This window comes from Pleurodeles waltl, chromosome 3_1 (assembly GCF_031143425.1).
Source record: "Pleurodeles waltl isolate 20211129_DDA chromosome 3_1, aPleWal1.hap1.20221129, whole genome shotgun sequence".
NCBI lineage: Eukaryota > Metazoa > Chordata > Amphibia > Caudata > Salamandridae > Pleurodeles > Pleurodeles waltl.
The window spans coordinates 550566351-550586468 of NC_090440.1; the positions used below are offsets into that span (position 1 = coordinate 550566351).

At 49.4% G+C, this 20118-nt stretch overlaps 1 protein-coding gene across 4 annotated transcripts in view; it reads right to left on the minus strand.

Annotated features, from left to right (window-relative positions):
* The window catches only part of ITGA11 (integrin subunit alpha 11), a 574736-nt gene that overhangs the window by 260365 nt on the left and 294253 nt on the right, over window positions 1–20118 (minus strand). For all 4 annotated transcript variants that reach the window (XM_069222912.1, XM_069222911.1, XM_069222913.1 and 1 more), the window contains one exon: window positions 18108–18252. In XM_069222912.1, the coding sequence (XP_069079013.1) occupies window positions 18108–18252 (145 nt within the window). The remainder of the gene's footprint in view (window positions 1–18107; window positions 18253–20118) is intronic.

Sequence of the window (20118 nt, forward strand, 5' to 3'; positions counted from 1 at the left end):
GCTGCGAAACCCTGGTGGAAATGCGGCTCCTAATACCGCCGGCGGTCTTCTGTGGACCTCCGGGTCAGAGATGATCATCTTCAGCCCAGCTGTTCCGACCGTCATGGCGGTATGAGTGGAGATCTGGCAGTGTGGCAGTTTTCACCACCAGCTATGTGGATAGTATTAGAGGCCACATGTCACCGTTCATGAACTACACTTTGCATTGCATTGCTCAAATGGCTAGCCTTTAGACAACCAAAATGAACATCGGAATGCTGAATAAAATGTGAATTTGATGCAATGTAACAAAACTTGTTTTTCGAAAATACCGAAACATACATGTAAACATCTGTAAATTAATGAAAACGTAAATGTCTGTTTTTAGCTAACATTCTAAATGTGATAGCGGCTGCAGCCTACATGGCTCCAGCAACTATGTATTGTACAATATTGTACATATTGTACCACTCTATTGTTGATAGAGCTGTGACATACAATTTAGACTTAGGTTTGATGGAAGTTCCTGGAAGTTCCTGGGGACTCAGTATGGAGCATTCATTGAGACTCACCCTAGGTTTACTGAAGAAGGGTGGGGGCGTTTAGTCCATTTACTATGAGAGAACAACGTTTGTTGTAGGGTTGTGATAGTTTTTCAGCTGAGAGGCCACTAATAGTATTACAGTTTCACTTAAGTCCAGAGGTTCATGGAGTGGGGTTATGTGAGTTGAGGAGGTTGTTTTTTTTAGTTTTTTTAGTTTCTTTGTGACACCAGTCACATTGGATAATTTATATTAGTAAGACATCCATGTCCTTTACCAAAATCACCAAAGTGTAGATACAACTTTTGTACAGTTATTGTTTTTTAAAAAGAAGCAGATTAGGAACACTTTACTACTGTGACTTCTGAAGGTTGCTTCTGTGCGCACAGGTTAGGTTCATGGCTGTAGACATTGCAGCTTCGCCCGGCAGGAAAGTTCAGTGAGTTTAGCATTGGTTTAACTGCAGTCCAATAGTTAAATTTTTTGTAATGCTAACTCAGCCTCTTATCCTTCCACGGCTGTTAAATGGAGTGCCATTACATTGGTTTAAAGTAACACCTGTTGTTGCCAGTGCTTAAAACCAGCAAACAAATTAACTACACACATAAGGAAACAATGTAGTATTAATCATGTAAGGCCATTAAACCCTTAGACCGTAAGTGGAATATAAATGCAAGCATACATAACAGGGCACAAGGTACAGGCAGAAGTCACTAGCAGTCAGACAGGAATTTACCCTCTTCTGCCCTTTGCACTACACTGGTGTTTTAAACAAGCATTGACAAAGACAATACGTTTCACCTACATGAGAGCTATTGGCTTTGTCAATGTCTTTTAGGCATTTTGTAAAGCAGCGTGGAGTGAAGAAGAGTGGACTAGAGTGGAGTGGATTAAAGTGGCATGGCATAGAGTGGTGTGGAGTGGCCAGGAGTGGTGTAGAGTAGAATGGAGTAGTGTAGAGTGGAGTGGTGTAGAGTGGTCTATAGTGGAGTGGAATAGCAGAGTAGAGTGGATGGGTGTAGAGTGGAGTGGCATAGAGGTGCATAGAGGAGAGTTGACTGGTGTAGAGTTCGGTGGTGTATATTGGATTGTCAAAATAGAGTTGAGCAGAGTGCAGTGGGGTAGACTAGAATGGTGTGGAGTGACATGGTGAAGAGTGGTGTGGAACGGTGTAGAGTAAAGTGAGGTAGAGTAAGGTAGTGTGAAGTAGGTTAGAGTAGAGTAGCGTAATGTAGAGTGGCACTGTGTGGAGTTGGGGAGAGTGGCACTGTGGGGAGTGGCATGTTATAGAACGGAGTGGAGTGGTATAGCTTGGCATGGAGTGGCATAAGTAGAGTCGAGTGGGGTAGAGTAGAGTGGACTGCATAGAGTGCAGTGGCAGAATGCAGCGGCATAGAGTAGAGTGGTGCAGGCTACAGTGCAGTGGTGTAGAGTACAGTGGGAGAGAGTGCAGTAGCACAAAGTAGACATCAATGGCATAGAGTACAGTTGTGTACAGTGCAGTGCAGTAGAGTAAACTGGTGCAAACTAGAGTACAGTGGCATACATTGTGGTGGTGTAGAGTAGAGTGCAGTAGCATAGATTGTAGTAGCGAAGAGTAGAGTGGTGCAGACTAGAGTGGCGTAGAGTGCAGTGGTGTAGAGTGCAATGACATAGAGTAGAGGGCAATGGCATAGAGTGCAGTGGTGCAAAGTAGAGTGGTGTATAGTGCAGACCATAGAGTGGTGCAGAATAGAGTGCAGTGGTGTAGAGAAGAGTGAAGTAGAGTGCAGTGGTCTAGAGTAGAGTGCAGCAATATGGAGTAGAGTGTTGCAGAGTGAGTACAGTGGTATAGAGTACAGTGGCACAGAGTGCACTGGCGTAAAGTACAGTGACATTAAGTAGAGTGGTGCAGAGCAGAGTGGAATAGAGTGCAGCAGTGAAAAGTAAAGTGGCATAGAGTGCAGTGGTGTAGAGTGATGCAGAGTAGAGTGCAGTGGCATAGATTCGTGCAGTGTCATTGAGTGCCGTGGCAGAGTGCAGTGACGTACAGCACAGTGACAGAGTGCAGTGGTATAGAGTCAAGTGTGCAGAGTAGATTAGGGTGACAGAGGTCAGTAACAGAGTAGAGTAGAGTGGCATAAAGTGCAGTGGCATAGAGTACAGTGGCATGGAGTAGACTTTGTCGGGTGCAGTGGCATAAAGTGAAGTGGAGTGGCGTAGATTAGAGTGGCACAGAGTGCAGTGTCCTACAGTACAGTGGTGTAGAGCACAGTGCAGTGACATACAGTGCAGTGGCACAGAGCAGAATGGTGTAGAGCAGTAGCATAGTGTGCAGTTGCATTGCGTGCAGCGGCATAGACTGGTACAGAGCAGAGGGCAGTGGTGTAGAGTAGAATGGTGCAAAGTGGAGTAGTGTGGTGTAAATTTCAATGGCGTAGAGTTCAATGGCATAGAGTGGTGAAGAGTAGAGTGAGTGGTGCAGAGTAGAGTGGTGCAGAGTAGAGTGGTGCAGATTGCAGTGGCATAGAGTGGAGTGGTGCAGAGTATAGTAGAGTGGCATAGAATGCAATAGCATAGAGGGGTGCACAGTAGAGCAGAGTGGCATAAAGGGCAGTGTTATAGAGTTCAGTGGTCCAGAGAGGAATGCAGTAGTATAGAGAGCAGTGGCATAGAGTAGGTGGTGCACAGTAGAGTGGCATAGAGTGTAGTGATGCATGTATAGTGGTGGAGAGAGTGCAGTGGCATAGAGTAGTGCAGAGTAGAGTGCAGTGGTGCAGAATGGAACGGTTCAGAGTACAGCAGAGTGGCATAGAGTGCAGTAACAAAGTGGTGCACAGAAGAGTAGAGTGGCATAAAGTGCAGTGGCATAGAGTGCAGTGGTATAGAGTGCAGTGGTCCAGAGTAGAATGCAGTGGAGTCGAGTGCAGTGGCACTGAGTAGGTGATGCAGAGTAGAGTACAGTGGTGTAGTGAGCAGTGGCATAAGTAGAGTGGTGTAGAGTGAAGTGGAGTAGAGGAGTGCAGAGTAGAATGCAGTGGTGTAGAGTGCAGCACCAGAGTACAGTAGTGTAGAGCGCAGAGCAATAGAGCAAAGTGGTCTAGAGTGCAGTGGTGCAGAGTAAATTACTGTGGCATAGAGTGCAGTGGCCTAAAGTAGATTGGTGTGATATAAAATGCAGTGGCATAGAGTGCAGTGGTGCAGAATAGCTTACTGTAGCATAGAGTGGAGTGGCCCAGAGTAGAATGGTGTGGTATAAGATGCAGTGGCATAGAGTGGAGTGGAGTAGAGTGTCATACAGTGCAGTAGCGTAAAGTGAAGTGGAGTGGTGCAGAATAGCTTACTGTAGGATAGAGTGCAGTGGCCTAGAGTGGAGTGGAGTGGCATAGAATGCAGTGGCATAGAGTGGTATGAAGGAGAATAACGCAGAGTACAGTGGCATAGTGTGCAGCGGCATAGAGTGCAGTGGTGTAGAGTGCCAGTGGTGTTGAGTAGAGTGGTGTAGAGAAAAGTATGATGCAGTGTCATAGAGTGCAGTAGTGTATAGTAGAGTAGTGTGGCGTAGAATGCAGCGGCATAAAGTAAAGTGGAACAGAGTAGAGTGAAGTGGCGTAGAGCACAGTGGCATAGCTTGAAGTGGCATCAAGTGCAATGGCATACAGTGCAGTTGTGCAGAGTACATTAGAGTGGTGTAGAGTGCAGTGCCATAGAGTGCAGTGATGCAGAGTAGACTGGCGTAGAGCACAGTGACACAGAATTACAGTGGGGTAGAGTGCAGTGGCGTAGAATGGTGTGGCATAGAGGGCAGTGTTGTAGAGTAGAGTGGTGCAGAGTGGAGTGCAGTGGCATAGAGAGCAGTGGCATAGAGTACAGGGTAGGAGGGTGAGAGGGAATAGAAGCTACATGGATGGGGATACTGGAGATGGGCACAAGCGCTTATAACCTGAAAGAGCTCTTCAGATGAGCTTCGGGAGGTACAGTGCTGCTCCTGGGTATGGACTAGGACAGGCCACAGTAATGAGGTTCAGGCCTGCAGACTGAAACAATGTAGCACAGAATGTGTCCCGGGCAGGGCAAGCTGACTCTCTGTACAAAACGAGTACCTTACAGGCAGCAGCTGTCCATGTTCCACAGGAATAGCAAATCAGAAGTGTCATCAGCGTGAGGTCTCGTCACACAACTACAGTGCAAATACACCTCATACTGAACAGACCCAGAAAGGGCAACAGCTGTGCGTGGCTCCTTCGCAATTACTGAGTAGGTTAACTAGCAAGCAAGCAGCATCTGTGCAGGCCTCAATCACATATAATAAAAAGGTTACAGCAGAGGCGGCTTCAGAGTAATAACACGCTCAGTGGCAGTGGAACCTCCCCTACACTCAAAACAGCGGCAGGCCAAGCTTTCCTCAGACATCCGCTGCAGGACTAAGAACGGACGTCATTAGTTCCAGCTTCTGTCACATAAAAAGGTACACCAACAGCATACACAGTTAAAGTTTCTGTTAGAAATGGGGTTTTTGGTTGGCATCAGGTTGCCCTCTGTCCAAGCAAGAACCCTCACTCTAGTCAGGGTAAGTCACACACAATCCAAAATCAGCCTGTGCTCACCCTCCGGTAGCTTGGCACGAGCAATCAGGCTTAACTTAGAAGGCAATGTGTAAAGCATTTGTGCAATAAATCATACAACACCATAGCATAACACCCCAAAAATACACCACACAGTATTTAGAAAAATATATAATATTTATCTGGGTATCTTCAGGTCAAAATGATCAAAGTTGCAATACGAATTTGTAAAGATATCACTGAAAAGTGATATAAAGGGCCTGATTCTAACTTTGGAGGACGGTGTTAAACCGTCCCAAAAGTGGCGGATATACCACCTACCGTATTACGAGTTCCATAGGATATAATGGACTCGTAATACGGTAGGTGGTATATCCGCCACTTTTGGGACGGTTTAACACCGTCCTCCAAAGTTAGAATCAGGCCCAAAGTGTCTTAAGTCTTTAGAATATTAACAAAGTCTCTTTCAAGCACAAGTACCTGGTTTAGCGTGGAAAAATCTCCTCAGAGGGCCACAAGAGAAGAGGTGCGCGGAAAAAGTGTGTGTGCGTCGATTTCTCCCCAGCACACACGGACTTGCGTCGTTATTTTCCATGCGGGGAGGCCGGCGTCGTTTTCCGGCGCGCGGACTGTCTCTTTCTGTGGATCGCGGGGATTACCAGATGTCCCGGGTCTGTGCGTGGATTTTCCTGCTTGTTCTCCGGCTGCGCGTCGGTCTGCGGGGCTGCGCGTCGAAATTACAATCTCACGGCAGGCGTCGCGTCGATTTCTCCTCTGGATGTCGATCTGCGGGGCTGCGCGTTGAAATTACGATCTCACGGCAGGCGTCGCGTCGATTTCTCCTCCGGATGTCGATCTGCGGGGCTGCGCGTTGAAATTACGATCTCACGGCAGGCGTCGCGTCGATTTCTCCTCTAGAGGTCGGGCGGCGTTGTCCTTGCGAGGCCGTGCGTCGGATTTTCGATCGTCCCAAGAGCGTCGCGTTGATCAGCGTCGGTGTGCGGCGTTTTTCTCGCCGCCGAACAAGCTGTGTGTCGAAATTTTCGGCGCGCGGAGCGTCCAAGTAAAAGAGAGAAGTCTTTTTGGCCCTGAGACTTCAAGGAACAGGAGGCAAGCTCTATCCAAGCCCTTGGAGAGCACTTTCACAGCCAGACAAGAGTTCAGCCAGGCAGCAGGGCAACAGCAAGGCAGCAGTCCTTTGTAGAAAGCAGACAGGTGAGTCCTTTGAGCAGCCAGGCAGTTCTTCTTGGCAGGATGTAGTTTCTGGTTCAGGTTTCTTCTCCAGCAAGTGTCTGATGAGGTAGGGCAGAGGCCCTGTTTTATACTAAGTTGTGCCTTTGAAGTGGGGGTGACTTCAAAGAGTCTCTAAGAAATGCACCAAGTTCCCTTTCAGCTCAATCCTCTCTGCCAGAGTCCCAGTAGGGGGTGTGGCAGTCCTTGGTGTGAGGGCAGGCCCTCCACCCTCCCAGCCCAGGAAGACCCATTCAAAATGCAGATGTATGCAAGTGAGGCTGAGTACCCTGTGTTTGGGGTGTGTCTGAGTGAATGCACAAGGAGCTGTCAACTAAACCTAGCCAGACATGGATTGAAGGGCACAACAAGATTTTAGTGCAAAGAAATGCTCACTTTCTAAAAGTGGCATTTCTAGAATAGTAATATTAAATCCGACTTCACCAGTCAGCAGGATTTTGTATTACCATTCTGGCCATACTAAATATGACCTTCCTGCTCCTTTCAGATCAGCAGCTGCCACTTCAACAGTGTATGAGGGCAGCCCCAATGTTAGCCTATGAAAGGAGCAGGCCTCACAGTAGTGTAAAAACGAATTTAGGAGTTTCACACTACCAGGACATATAACTACACAGGTACATGTCCTGCCTTATACCTACACAGCACCCTGCTCTAGGGGTTACCTAGGGCACACATTAGGGATGACTTATGTGTAGTAAAAGGGGAGTTCTAGGCTTGGCAAGTACTTTTAAATGCCAAGTCGAAGTGGCAGTGAAACTGCACACACAGGCCTTGCAATGGCAGGCCTGAGACAGGGTTAAGGGGCTACTGAGGTGGGTGGCACAACCAGTGCTGCAGGCCCACTAGTAGCATTTAATCTACCTGCCCTAGGCACATGTAGTGCACTCTACCAGGGACTTACAAGTAAATTAAATAGTCAATCATGGATAAACCAATCAGTAATACAATTTACCCAGAGAGCATATGCACTTTAGCACTGGTTAGCAGTGGTAAAGTGCCCAGAGGTCAAAAGCCAACAACAACAGGTCCGAAAAAATAGGAGGACGGAGGCAAAAAAGTTTGGGGATGTCCCTGTCAAAAAGCCAGGTCCAACATGACCCCCTACCAGCCTAAAGCCAGGGGAGAACAATCACTATCCTGATGTACTTCCCTGTTTGAGGCGACAGAACAAGGACCCAGGCCCACAACAGCAGGGGCATGCTCCAGTTCTTTGCCTTCCTGACTCCAATTGGATCACTCTGTCCATACTCTCAGGGCCCACTAAGCCAACCCATGGGGAACCTTTCTCCTTACCTGCGGATCCCATCTGTGCAGCACCTAACCTTACTTTGCTCACAGAGGTATCCCAGGAGCAGGATAGTACCACCATGACCAACACAGTGGTGTTGCCCACTCTACCCCTGGGGTGTGACACTTGTCCCCTCCCCAGGGATAACTCTGTCCACCCGGACAGCAAGCCACAGTGATTACTGACAGCTGCCAGGGATGAGAGCCAGGCCCCAGGCCTCTCAAAGCTCTCCAACCACTGTGGCTGTGGAGAGTGGGGGGCGGTAGCCCCAGGTGCTGGGCACCCTTTAACCACTCTCCCTTCCACCAGGTCAGGGATGACAGCCTGAACCTGGTCCTCCCCTCTGGGGCTTTGTACCCTCCCTCCTGGAGCGGGACCCCCAGAGTCCAACATGGTCAGGGTGCTTACAAGTCACCCTGTACCATTCCTCCACCAGTGCAGGGCTGTTAACCTGCAACTGGCCCTCCAACCTGGGGCCTGTACCTTCAGGTTGGACTAGGGCCCGGGGTGAGGCTTCCCTCCCCCTGCCCTCCCTTCCGGGGTCCAGCACCCTCCAACTAGGAGTGGCCTCCTCAGAAGACAACATGGTAGGGGCACTGTTATCAGTAGCCCCTCCCTCCAGGTCCGGGGGGACACCCTGAACCTGGTCTTCCAGCCCAGGGTCTCTACCCTCAGACTAGATCACTGCCTGGCAAACCAGGACTTCCTGGGAGGCACACCTACCCCCCACCAGGTCAGAGTTTAACCTCTGCACCTGACCATTCAACTCAGAGTCACCACCCTGAAGTTGAACAATTGCCTGGCATGCCAGGACTTCCTGGAGGGCACACTGACCCTCCACCAGGTCAGAGTTTAACCTCTGAACTTGGCCATTCAACTCAGAGTCACCACCCTGAAGTTGAACAATTGCCTGGCACGCCAGGACTTCCTGGAGGGCACACTGACCTTCCACCAGGTCAGAGTTTAACCTCTGCACTGGGCCATTCAACTCAGAGTCACCACCCTGAAGTTGAACAATTGCCTGGCGCACCAGGACTTTCTGGGAGGCACACCTACCTCCCACCAGGTCAGAGTTTAACCTCTGAGCCTGGTTCCCCAACCCAGGGTCACCACCCTGAGATTGGGCAATTGCCTGGCACGCCAGGACTTTCTGGGGGGCACACCTACCCCCCACCAGGTCAGAGTTTAACCTCTGAACCTGGTCATCCAACCCAGAGTCAACACCCTGAGGTTGGACAATTGCCTGGCACAGCAGGGCTTCTTGGGAGGCACACCTACCTCCCACCAGGTCAGAGTTTAACCTCGGAACCTGGGTATCCAACCCAGAGTCACCACCCTGAGGTTGAACAATTGCCTGGCATGCCAGGGCTTTCTGGGGGGCACACCTACCCCCCACCAGGTCAGAGTTTAACCTCTGAACCCGGTTATCCAACCCAGAGTCAGCACTCTGAGGTTGAACAATTGCCTGGCACGCCAGGACTTTCTGGGGGGCACACCTACCCCCCACCAGGTCAGAGTTTAACCTCTGAACCCGGTTATCCAACCCAGAGTCAGCACTCTGAGGTTGGACCACTGCCTGGTACACCAGGACTTCCTGGGGGGCACGCCTACCCCCCAACAGGTCAGAGCTTATTCCCTGAACCTGGTTAGCCAACCCAGAGTCACCACCCTGAGGTTGAACCATTGCCTGGCAGGCCAGGACTTCCAGGGAGGCACACCTACCTCCCACCAGGTCAGAGTTTAACCTCTGAGCCTGGTTCCCCAACCCAGGGTCACCACCCTGAGATTGGGCAATTGCCTGGCACGCCAGGACTTTCTGGGGGGCACACCTACCCCCCACCAGGTCAGAGTTTAACCTCTGAACCTGGTCATCCAACCCAGAGTCAACACCCTGAGGTTGGACAATTGCCTGGCACAGCAGGACTTCTTGGGAGGCACATCTACCTCCCACCAGGTCAGAATTTAACCTCTGAACCTGGGTATCCAACCCAGAGTCACCACCCTGAGGTTGAATCTTTGCCTGGCATGCCAGGACTTCCTGGGGGGCACTCTCACCCCCCACAAGGGACACACCGTCCCCAAGGGCCACACAAGAGTCTGGTTGGCGCAGGTCTCCCGACCTCTGCCCATCCGGCAGAGTCTGGGTTTCCCCCAAACCAGAAACGGTTTCACCTGGGTCATTCCTGGGGGGCTCTGCTCTCAGAGCTGTCCCCTGACTCTCAAGGTCCTCCACTGGGGTCTGCAACCCCCTCTCAACCCTATGTCTGGACTTCTGCACCCCCTCACTATGAGGGGTACTGCCAGACACCAGAACTGTTGGGATGCTGGCTACAGTCACCCCCCCAAGTTCTTCTGACACTGCGGGCTTCCCTCAAAAGGTGGCCCTACGGTACAGGCTAGGCGTCCCTCCTGGTGTTCCCTCATGGAACTCTCTAGGACCTGGGACCTACCTGGGACACTACAATCCTTTCCCACCACACTCGGTTGGGAACCACCGAGACCACTCCCTTCAGAAGCACCCCCAAATGCCTCTTCAGACTCTCTGGTACTCACCCAGAAGTCTGCCTCCATTGTAAGTTCCCTGGGGTCAGAGAACTCACACTCCACCTGGTGTTGGCGTAGCTCTGGAATATAAGGACCAGACATATGCTCTCAAGCAATTACATCACTCTGCCCTTCACATGTATTAACCACAGTACCCTTCACCCAACCACCCAGTAACTCAACCTTGGAAAAGCACTCTACTTCACCCTCCTGAGACTGGTGAGACAGTATCTGTCTGTCCCTGACACTCAACCCAAACTCTTCTGGGATGTCTCTACACTCTATATCCAGGACGTCCACCAGGGGGGAACCCTTTTCTCTGTCACTCTCTGCTAGAGTCAGTAAAGTGTCCCTCCCCCAGTAGGAATATGACTCCCTGTGCCAGTTCCCCAATCCTTCTCAGGGACCCTGTGCATAACGGGAACTACCTCATACCCTTGAACCGCCTGGGGTGTCAACTCCCTTCTTCAAGTTGGACACCACATCTCTGGGCTTGTGCCCTTCTTCAGCAGTACTGGATGCAAGATTTTTGCTGCCACCATCTGAACTGGACTCAGCCCTTCCGGCCTCCAGTTTCAGCTCTTTACAGCTCAGCTCTTGAGCTGCAATCTTTTCTTCTTCCAGGGCTAAGAGACTTGCTGCCTCAGCCCTTTCAAGCTGCTCATCTAGCTCTTCTAGACACCGCTCTAGAGCTAGGAGCCATTCATCTCCCACTGGTTCTCTTTCCTCATCTGAGTAGTCTTCCTCCTCATGTGAGCAGTCTTCCTCCTCATGTGAGTAGTCCTCCTCCTCATCTGAGGGGTACTTAGTCATTTGGTTTCTTGCTGCCTCTCTCTCTGCCCATCTTTCCTCCTCCCAGACTATGTAGTGATGGAGCATCTCCGCCTTAGTAGATCTCCTTGCTACAGGAAGGCCCCATTTTCTGCAAAGCTTCCTTAGGTCAGCCTTAGTGAGGTGGTCCGTACGAACAAAGAATGAGTAGGTACACAATCCCATTTTGATAAGATCTTATCAGCAAAAACCAAAATCCAAAGTCCAAAATATCAATAGTATATCCAGGAGGACATCAGAGAACCAAGAGCCAAAAAAGATGAAAAATCAAGTTGACCTTCAACTGTGGGTAGGTAGTGAAATACTTAGCTACTGTATGTCACTGCACAAACACAAGTCCTATCCTCACCTCTGATCACCAATGTTAGAAATGGGGTTTTTGGTTGGCATCAGGTTGCCCTCTGTCCAAGCAAGAACCCTCACTCTAGTCAGGGTAAGTCACACACAATCCAAAATCAGCCTGTGCTCACCCTCCGGTAGCTTGGCACGAGCAGTCAGGCTTAACTTAGAAGGCAGTGTGTAAAGCATTTGTGCAATAAATCATACAACACCATAGCATAACACCCCAAAAATACACCACACAGTATTTAGAAAAATATATAATATTTATCTGGGTATCTTCAGGTCAAAATGATCAAAGTTGCAATACGAATTTGTAAAGATATCACTGAAAAGTGATATAAAGGCCCTCATTCTGACCTTGGCGGGCGGCGGAGGCCGCCCGCCAAAGTCCCGCCGTCAGATTACCGTTCCGTGGTCGAAAGACCGCGGCGGTAATTCTGACTTTCCCGCTGGGCTGGCGGGCGGTCGCCTTCAGACCGCCCGCCAGCCCAGCGGGAAAGAGGCTTCCACGATGAAGCCGGCTCGGAATCGAGCCGGCGGAGTGGAAGCTGTGCGACGGGTGCAGTTGCACCCGTCGCGTATTTCACTGTCTGCGCAGCAGACAGTGAAATACATGTAGGGGCCCTCTTACGGGGGCCCCTGCAATGCCCATGCCAGTGGCATGGGCACTGCAGGGGCCCCCAGGGGCCCCGCGACCCCCCCTACCGCCATCCGGATCCCGGCGGTCTGGATGGCGGTAGGGGGGGTCGGAATCCCCGCGGCGGTGCAGCAAGCTGCGCCGCCGTGGAGGATTCAATGGGGCGGCGGTACACTGGCGGGAGCCCGCCAGTGGTGCCGGTCCGACCGCGGCTTTACCGCCGCGGTCGGAATCCCCATTGGAGCACCGCCGGCCTGTCGGCGGTGCTCCCGCGGTCCTCCGCCCTGGCGGTCAAAGACCGCCAGGGTCAGAATGACCACCAAAGTGTCTTAAGTCTTTAGAATATTAACAAAGTCTCTTTCAAGCACAAGTACCTGGTTTAGCGTGGAAAAATCTCCTCAGAGGGCCACAAGAGAAGAGGTGCGCGGAAAAAGGGTGTGTGCGTCGATTTCTCCCCAGCACACACGGACTTGCGTCGTTATTTTCCACGCGGGGAGGCCGGCGTCGTTTTCCGGCGCGCGGACTGTCTCTTTCTGTGGATCGCGGGGATTACCAGATGTCCCGGGTCTGTGCGTGGATTTTCCTGCTTGTTCTCCGGCTGCGCGTCGGTCTGCGGGGCTGCGCGTCGAAATTACAATCTCACGGCAGGCGTTGCGTCGATTTCTCCTCTGGATGTCGATCTGCGGGGCTGCGCGTTGAAATTACGATCTCACGGCAGGCGTCGCGTCGATTTCTCCTCCGGATGTCGATCTGCGGGGCTGCGCGTTGAAATTACGATCTCACGGCAGGCGTCGCGTCGATTTCTCCTCTAGAGGTCGGGCGGCGTTGTCCTTGCGAGGCCGTGCGTCGGATTTTCGATCGTCCCAAGAGCGTCGCGTTGATCAGCGTCGGTGTGCGGCGTTTTTCTCGCCGCCGAACAAGCTGTGCGTCGAAATTTTTGGCGCACGGAGCGTCCAAGTAAAAGAGAGAAGTCTTTTTGGCCCTGAGACTTCAAGGAACAGGAGGCAAGCTCTAACCAAGCCCTTGGAGAGCACTTTCACAGCCAGACAAGAGTTCAGCCAGGCAGCAGGGCAACAGCAAGGCAGCAGTCCTTTGTAGAAAGCAGACAGGTGAGTCCTTTGAGCAGCCAGGCAGTTCTTCTTGGCAGGATGTAGTTTCTGGTTCAGGTTTCTTCTCCAGCAAGTGTCTGATGAGGTAGGGCAGAGGCCCTGTTTTATACTAAGTTGTGCCTTTGAAGTGGGGGTGACTTCAAAGAGTCTCTAAGAAATGCACCAAGTTCCCTTTCAGCTCAATCCTGTCTGCCAGAGTCCCAGTAGGGGGTGTGGCAGTCCTTGGTGTGAGGGCAGGCCCTCCACCCTCCCAGCCCAGGAAGACCCATTCAAAATGCAGATGTATGCAAGTGAGGCTGAGTACCCTGTGTTTGGGGTGTGTCTGAGTGAATGCACAAGGAGCTGTCAACTAAACCTAGCCAGACATGGATTGAAGGGCACAACAAGATTTTAGTGCAAAGAAATGCTCACTTTCTAAAAGTGGCATTTCTAGAATAGTAATATTAAATCCGACTTCACCAGTCAGCAGGATTTTGTATTACCATTCTGGCCATACTAAATATGACCTTCCTGCTCCTTTCAGATCAGCAGCTGCCACTTCAACAGTGTATGAGGGCAGCCCCAATGTTAGCCTATGAAAGGAGCAGGCCTCAGAGTAGTGTAAAAACGAATTTAGGAGTTTCACACTACCAGGACATATAACTACACAGGTACATGTCCTGCCTTTTACTTACACAGCACCCTGCTCTAGGGGTTACCTAGGGCACACATTAGGGATGACTTATGTGTAGTAAAAGGGGAGTTCTAGGCTTGGCAAGTACTTTTAAATGCCAAGTCGAAGTGGCAGTGAAACTGCACACACAGGCCTTGCAATGGCAGGCCTGAGACAGGGTTAAGGGGCTACTGAGGTGGGTGGCACAACCAGTGCTGCAGGCCCACTAGTAGCATTTAATCTACCTGCCCTAGGCACATGTAGTGCACTCTACCAGGGACTTACAAGTAAATTAAATAGTCAATCATGGATAAACCAATCAGTAGTACAATTTACCCAGAGAGCATATGCACTTTAGCACTGGTTAGCAGTGGTAAAGTGCCCAGAGGTCAAAAGCCAACAACAACAGGTCAGAAAAAATAGGAGGACGGAGGCAAAAAAGTTTGGGGATGTCCCTGTCAAAAAGCCAGGTCCAACAGTTTCCCTCACACAACAGGTGTAGCAAGGACAGCAGCTGTGCAGGATCCCTTCATAGTTACCATGCAGGTACAATGCAGGCAGCAGCTGTACAAGCCTCCTTCATAGTTTCCAAAAGGGTACAGTACAGGCAGCAGCTGTCGGTACAGTACATGCAGGAGCTGTTAGTACAATACATGCAGGAGCTGTTAGTACAATACAGACAGCAGCTGCCAGTACAATACAAGCAGGAGCTGTTAGTACCATACACACAGGAGCTCTTAGTACAATACAGGCAGCAGCTGTACAAGCCTCCTTCATAGTTTCCAAAAGGGTACAGTACATGCAGCAGCTGTCGGTACAGTACATGCAGGAGCTGTTAGTACAATACATGCAGGAGCTGTTAGTACAATACAGACAGCAGCTGCCAGTACAATACAAGCAGGAGCTGTTAGTACCATACACACAGGAGCTCTTAGTACAATACAGACAGCAGCTGTCGTACAATACATGCAACATCTGTTAGTATAATAGATGCAGGAGCTGTTAGTACAATACATGCAGGAGCTGTTAGTATAATGAATGCAGGAGCTGTTAGTATAATACATGCAGGAGCTGTTAGTATAATAGATGCAGGAGCTGTTAGTACAATAGATGCAGGAGCTGTTAGTACAATACATGCAGGAGCTGTTAGTACGATACATGCAGCAGCTATTGGTAAAATACAGACAGCAGCTGTCAGTACAGTACATGCTGGAGCTGTCAGTAGAAGACAAGCAGCAGCTGTCGGTACATTACATGCAGGAGCTGTCGGTGCAATACAGGCACGAGCTGTAAGTACAAAACAATCAGCAGCTTTCAGTGCAATGCAGGCAGCAGCTGTACAAACATCCTTCATAGCTTCCAAAAGATGACAATACAGGCAGCAGATGTCCGTACAATACAAGCAGTAGTTGTTAGTACAATACAGGCAGGAGCTGTCAGTACAATACAGGCAGGAGCTGTTGGTACAATACATGCAGGAGCTGTCAGTACAATCCAAGCAGCGGCTGTCGGTACAGTACAGGCAGGAGCTGCTGTTACAATACAGGCAGCAGATGTTGTTACAATGCAAACTGCAGATGTGCAAGCCTCCTTCATAGATTCCAAAAGATTACAATGCAAGCAGAAGCTGTCAGTACAATACAGGCAGGAGCTGTCATACAATGCAGGCAGTCGCTGTCGGGACAATACAGACAGGAGCTGAAAGTGCAATACAGACAGCAGCTGTCGGTACAATACATGCGGCAGCTGTCAGTACAATACAGGCAGTAGCTGTCTGTGCAATATTAACAGCAGCTGTCGGTACAATACACGCCGGAGCTGTACAAGCTTCCTCCATAGTTTCCAATTAGATACCATATAGGCAGCAGCTATTGGTGAGAAAAACATTCAGCAAATGTATGTGTGTGGGAAAAATCTTCCAGTGCAAAGTTATCAAGGATTTACAGCCTTCGTGAAATAAACTGTGTAAACTTTATACGTACAAATTATTTTTGGACTGCCAGACCTACCTGCAACTAAGTAACTCTTTTCCACAGTCCACATTTCAAGAATTTTCTTGTCAAGTTATACAGATCCCTATAAACATAGTAAATACAGGCAGCAGCAGGGAAAGCTTCTCCCACTCATAAAACTTGAACAACAGACTACTACAACAGACTACGGCAGCATAACATTCCCTCACATTTGCACGTAGATTCAGCCTGATTATGATGCATGCACAACAGGTAATGCAAGGTAAGGAGCGGTCTAGCACACACAAATCTGTGCAGCCCGAGCGGCGGCCACCAAAGATCTCCTTTCACAAGCACAAGAGGTACATCTTGCCATAAGTAGTGCACGCTCCCTCCATACAATAGGTATTTCGGTTTGAGTTTTTTTAACAGTTTTCCACAGGGTTAGCCAAGTCTCCTTACTTCCACAGTGAGGGGGGTGCAAATGCCACGCCAGTGTACAGAGTACAATGGATGCCAGCAGAGTCTGGTTTTGATTAGTTGCTTAACCTATTAATGGGCTATGCAAATAAAGTGATGTAACGTGGCACCTATTAAAGTCGGCAGGTGCCACGTTACATGGGCCTTAGGCCCTTTTACCCTATTGACGTGCCTGGGAGAGTCCGCTGTTTTTAATACAATTCTCGTGGGCAATAGAAGCTTCAGTAGGCATTTTACCCTTTTCCGGAATAAACTATATCCCTGATTGGAATAAAATCAATTAGCTGCACATAGTTGTGTTCAAATAAATAATGACTAATTGGTCACTTACTCCAGTGGCCGCTGACACTGAACAGGGGTGGTGGGGATAAACAAGGAGCCAAGCGACAGGGTTAAAAAATACATAAGTTTAAAAAAAAACAAAAAAACATTTACCTTCGAGGAGGGGATGCGTTCGTCTCCCCTCCGTCCTTTTCCCAGCTGCACAGGCTCCCAGCCAATCACGACGCTGCTGAAAGCAGCACCGTGATTGGTGTGAGCGGCCTGCTTCACCGCTCAGACTGGGAATGGGAGCCTGTGCATGTTCTCTACCCGGCTGTGCTATACTGCCGGGTAGTGAACATGCAAAGTGTGCATGTCTTTATGGCCGGATGAACATGACCGGCCAAAAGACATATGCACTTTGTGTGCACATAGCCCTCCTCAGGCCCCCTCCCTCCAGCCCAGCCCCACCCAGTCCTACAAGAAAAAATAAAATGATAAGAAAGAGATGTACATTATTATCATTTTATTTTTCCTTTTTGGAAAAACCAATGGCGCAACGCTCCTCCGCTAGGCACCTGACTGACTCTCAGGTTTAAATGCGCCTTTTCAGAATCAGCGATGACAGAAAAGACACCTCCTACAGTTTGAAACTAGACACTTAAGCCTCGAGGAAGGGTACAGCTCAGTTTGACACATCCGTGGCCTTTCGCCAGGCAAATGAAAATAACCATGAGGATCAGGCTGATATGATAAACACTCCAAGTCTCCCTGTGGCCCCCCGTTCAGCATTAATGCCTCCCCCTGCTCTTTTGCACACGTATGTGGCTTGTAAGTACTTCCCCTGTTTTATATGATCTACTGATCCTCTTACAGACCTGCTGGGCCTTTTCCTACTTTCTAGCACTTGCAGGTCAAGTGACCTCTACCTGCTGACCTACCAATCACTGCTTATCCTGTACCTACATGTTCTCCAGTGAGGCAGCCCACACCTGGACCACAGCTTCCCTTTCCTTCACCTACCAGTGTTCTGTGAGACCTGCTGGACATTTTCCGGTTTCTTCAACCTATCATTTCTTTGAAAGGACTACTGGTTGTTTTCCTTATACAGACATACAGGTCATTTCGTCACCCTGTGCCCGCCTGCAACTGGACCAATATGCCCACAGCAACAACAGGCACAACAAAGGTTCTCTATCACACAAAGAGATGCAATACCTTTGGAGCAGTGCACGCTGTATTAGGTTCTTACCTATGCACAGGCAACAGTGGCGGGAGACACACTAAAGGAAGCAGCAGTGCAAGCCCCACTTATGTAGAAAATCCTGTCACAACATGAGCTTCAGAGTGATCACTCCCTGTGGGTGTGGAGTCACAATGTGGACGTTTTTAATATTGACCGGTTCTATATCATCCAGGTGAGTGGACATAGAGTTAGAAAATAAAATGTATGGTTCTCTCTATATGCTTACCTGGACAATACAGCAGTAGTCGATATTGTGGAATGGAGATGTGTGCAAGTAAATATTATTCACCTCAATACCGGGACATTTAACCTCTGCCTGGGATTAAAGTACTGCTTGACCCCTTAGAAGTCTATGCAGAACCATTTTCCGCCACTGGAAGGATACGATGTGCCATAGTCTTGGTTAGGGAAGTCTAGTCTTACTACAGCTACCACTGTGATCTGCTTACCAAGGTAGGCTCCATGATTCTTCAGTTCTTCTGGGAACTCCCTGAGATAAGATTCCCTCTTGGGAACAATTTTTCCACTGCTGGTCTCTTTAAGGACAGCTCCAGTCCAGTCATAGGCACCAACAGCTCCCAGTAAAATTCCATCCTGTGTGAGGAACAGCAAAAAGAAAGCACATACAAATGCTCAACCTTGTGCTCTGGTAAAGAAACATGTGACGTAAATAAAGGTATTACTACAGCTGGAAGACAATGTTTTCCATCGTTAATTGGCAAAGAATGACAACTCAGAGCTAGTGTTAGAGCAACCAATTACGGATCGGTGATCCCACTGAACAAACCCATGGTCTATTAGGGCTGCAGCAGAACAAACCTTTAGTCCATCTATAGTACTGCAGAGAAGACCTGTTATACACATTGCCCATACCCATTATTTATGTATACGGCACTCATGCTCATAAGGTGTGGCGACACCTTGCATAAAAACATAACAGTGAGATGCAGGTCAAGCAACAAATAAGGATCTGCGGGTCAAATATCGAACACAACATCGAACTAAAGAATTATTCAACTCAAGAGAAGGGAGCAGAAAGCCAGAGATGGGGAAAAGAATAACCAGACAAGGAAGGGTGAGTGGGTGTGGGTAAGTGGGTAGAGAGGCAGAAAGAAAGGAGAAAGAGGGAAAGGGTGCCCAGGCTGGGTGGAGCGGGGTAAAAAGGAAAGAGAGTGGCGAGAGGAAAAAGAATAATCAGCTGGGAAAGGGTAAGCGGATGAGGGTAAGGGGCAAGCAGGTAGGCAGGAAGAATCGGGCAGTCACAGTGTTGGGCAGGATCCCTAGGCAGGGGGAACCTACATGGGAAAGAAGGGAGGCAATGAGGGAGTAAATCAAGGGGTGGAAGAAGGGGAAGGGCTTGGGGGAAGGAGCAGAAAAAAAGGAGAGGGCACAGAGGGAAGGTAATAGGGGAGGTAGGAGTGGAGGGGGCCAATGAGATGCAGATTGCGAAACGTAAGTGTAGTACATGGACGTAGGTAGCAGAATGACAGAAGCACAAACGTGTACAGACCTGTAATAAGGGAAGATGGAAGCAATGCACACATGTAGACCAATACAAAACATTAGACTTATTGAGTCAGGTAAAGTTTGAAAAGATGCTTCTTTAGGTTTTGGTGCCATGACAGCGGAGTCAGTTTGGTCCTCCGGTACACAGTGAGTGCGTTCCATGAAGAGGATGAGGCTTTTGAGAAGGACTGACTTGGAGCACGAGAGGTTTTGAAGATAGGAGACTCCAGAAGGAGGTTGATTTTGCTTCTACGACTGCTTATGCCACCTGACTGCTAGAGAAGATTTATGAGGTAGGGTGGAGAGTTGCTGTGGATAGTTTTTTAGGTCAAGTAACCCACTTTGAATGTTATCCCAGCTTCAATAGGGAGCCCTTGTAACTCAATGAGGAACAGAGTAATATGATAACATTTATTAGATGATGATATAAGTCTGGCTGTGGAAGCCTGCAAGACAGGATTGCAGATGCCTAGTCATGACAGAATCAACGCGTGAGCTACTGGTTTTAAAAGTGAAAGTAAGATGAGTAGCTCAATATTTTACAGGGCACAGTGGTAAAAGTTTGCCACCTTTGAGATTTTGTTTATGTTGAGAATAAATCAATCAATCAGTTTTTGTAAACTGCGGCTATTCACCCGTGAGGGTCTCAAGGCCCTGGGGGGGAAGAGAGGGGCCTCATCTGAAGAGCCACGTCTTGAGGTTCTTCCTGAAGATGGTGAGCAACAGGCTTTGTCTGCGGTGCAGGGGGAGGTTGTTCCAGCTCTTTGCTGCAATGTAGGTGAAGGATCCTCCTCCGGCTGTGGTTTTGCAGGTGTGAGGGCCACGGCCTACTGGGTGGAGCTAATGGATCTGGCAGGGGTGTGGTAGGAGACTCGGTGGTTCAGGTAGGCTGGTCCTGCATTGTGTATGGACTCATACGTGTGGGTGAGTAGCTTCAAGGTGATTAATTTCTCG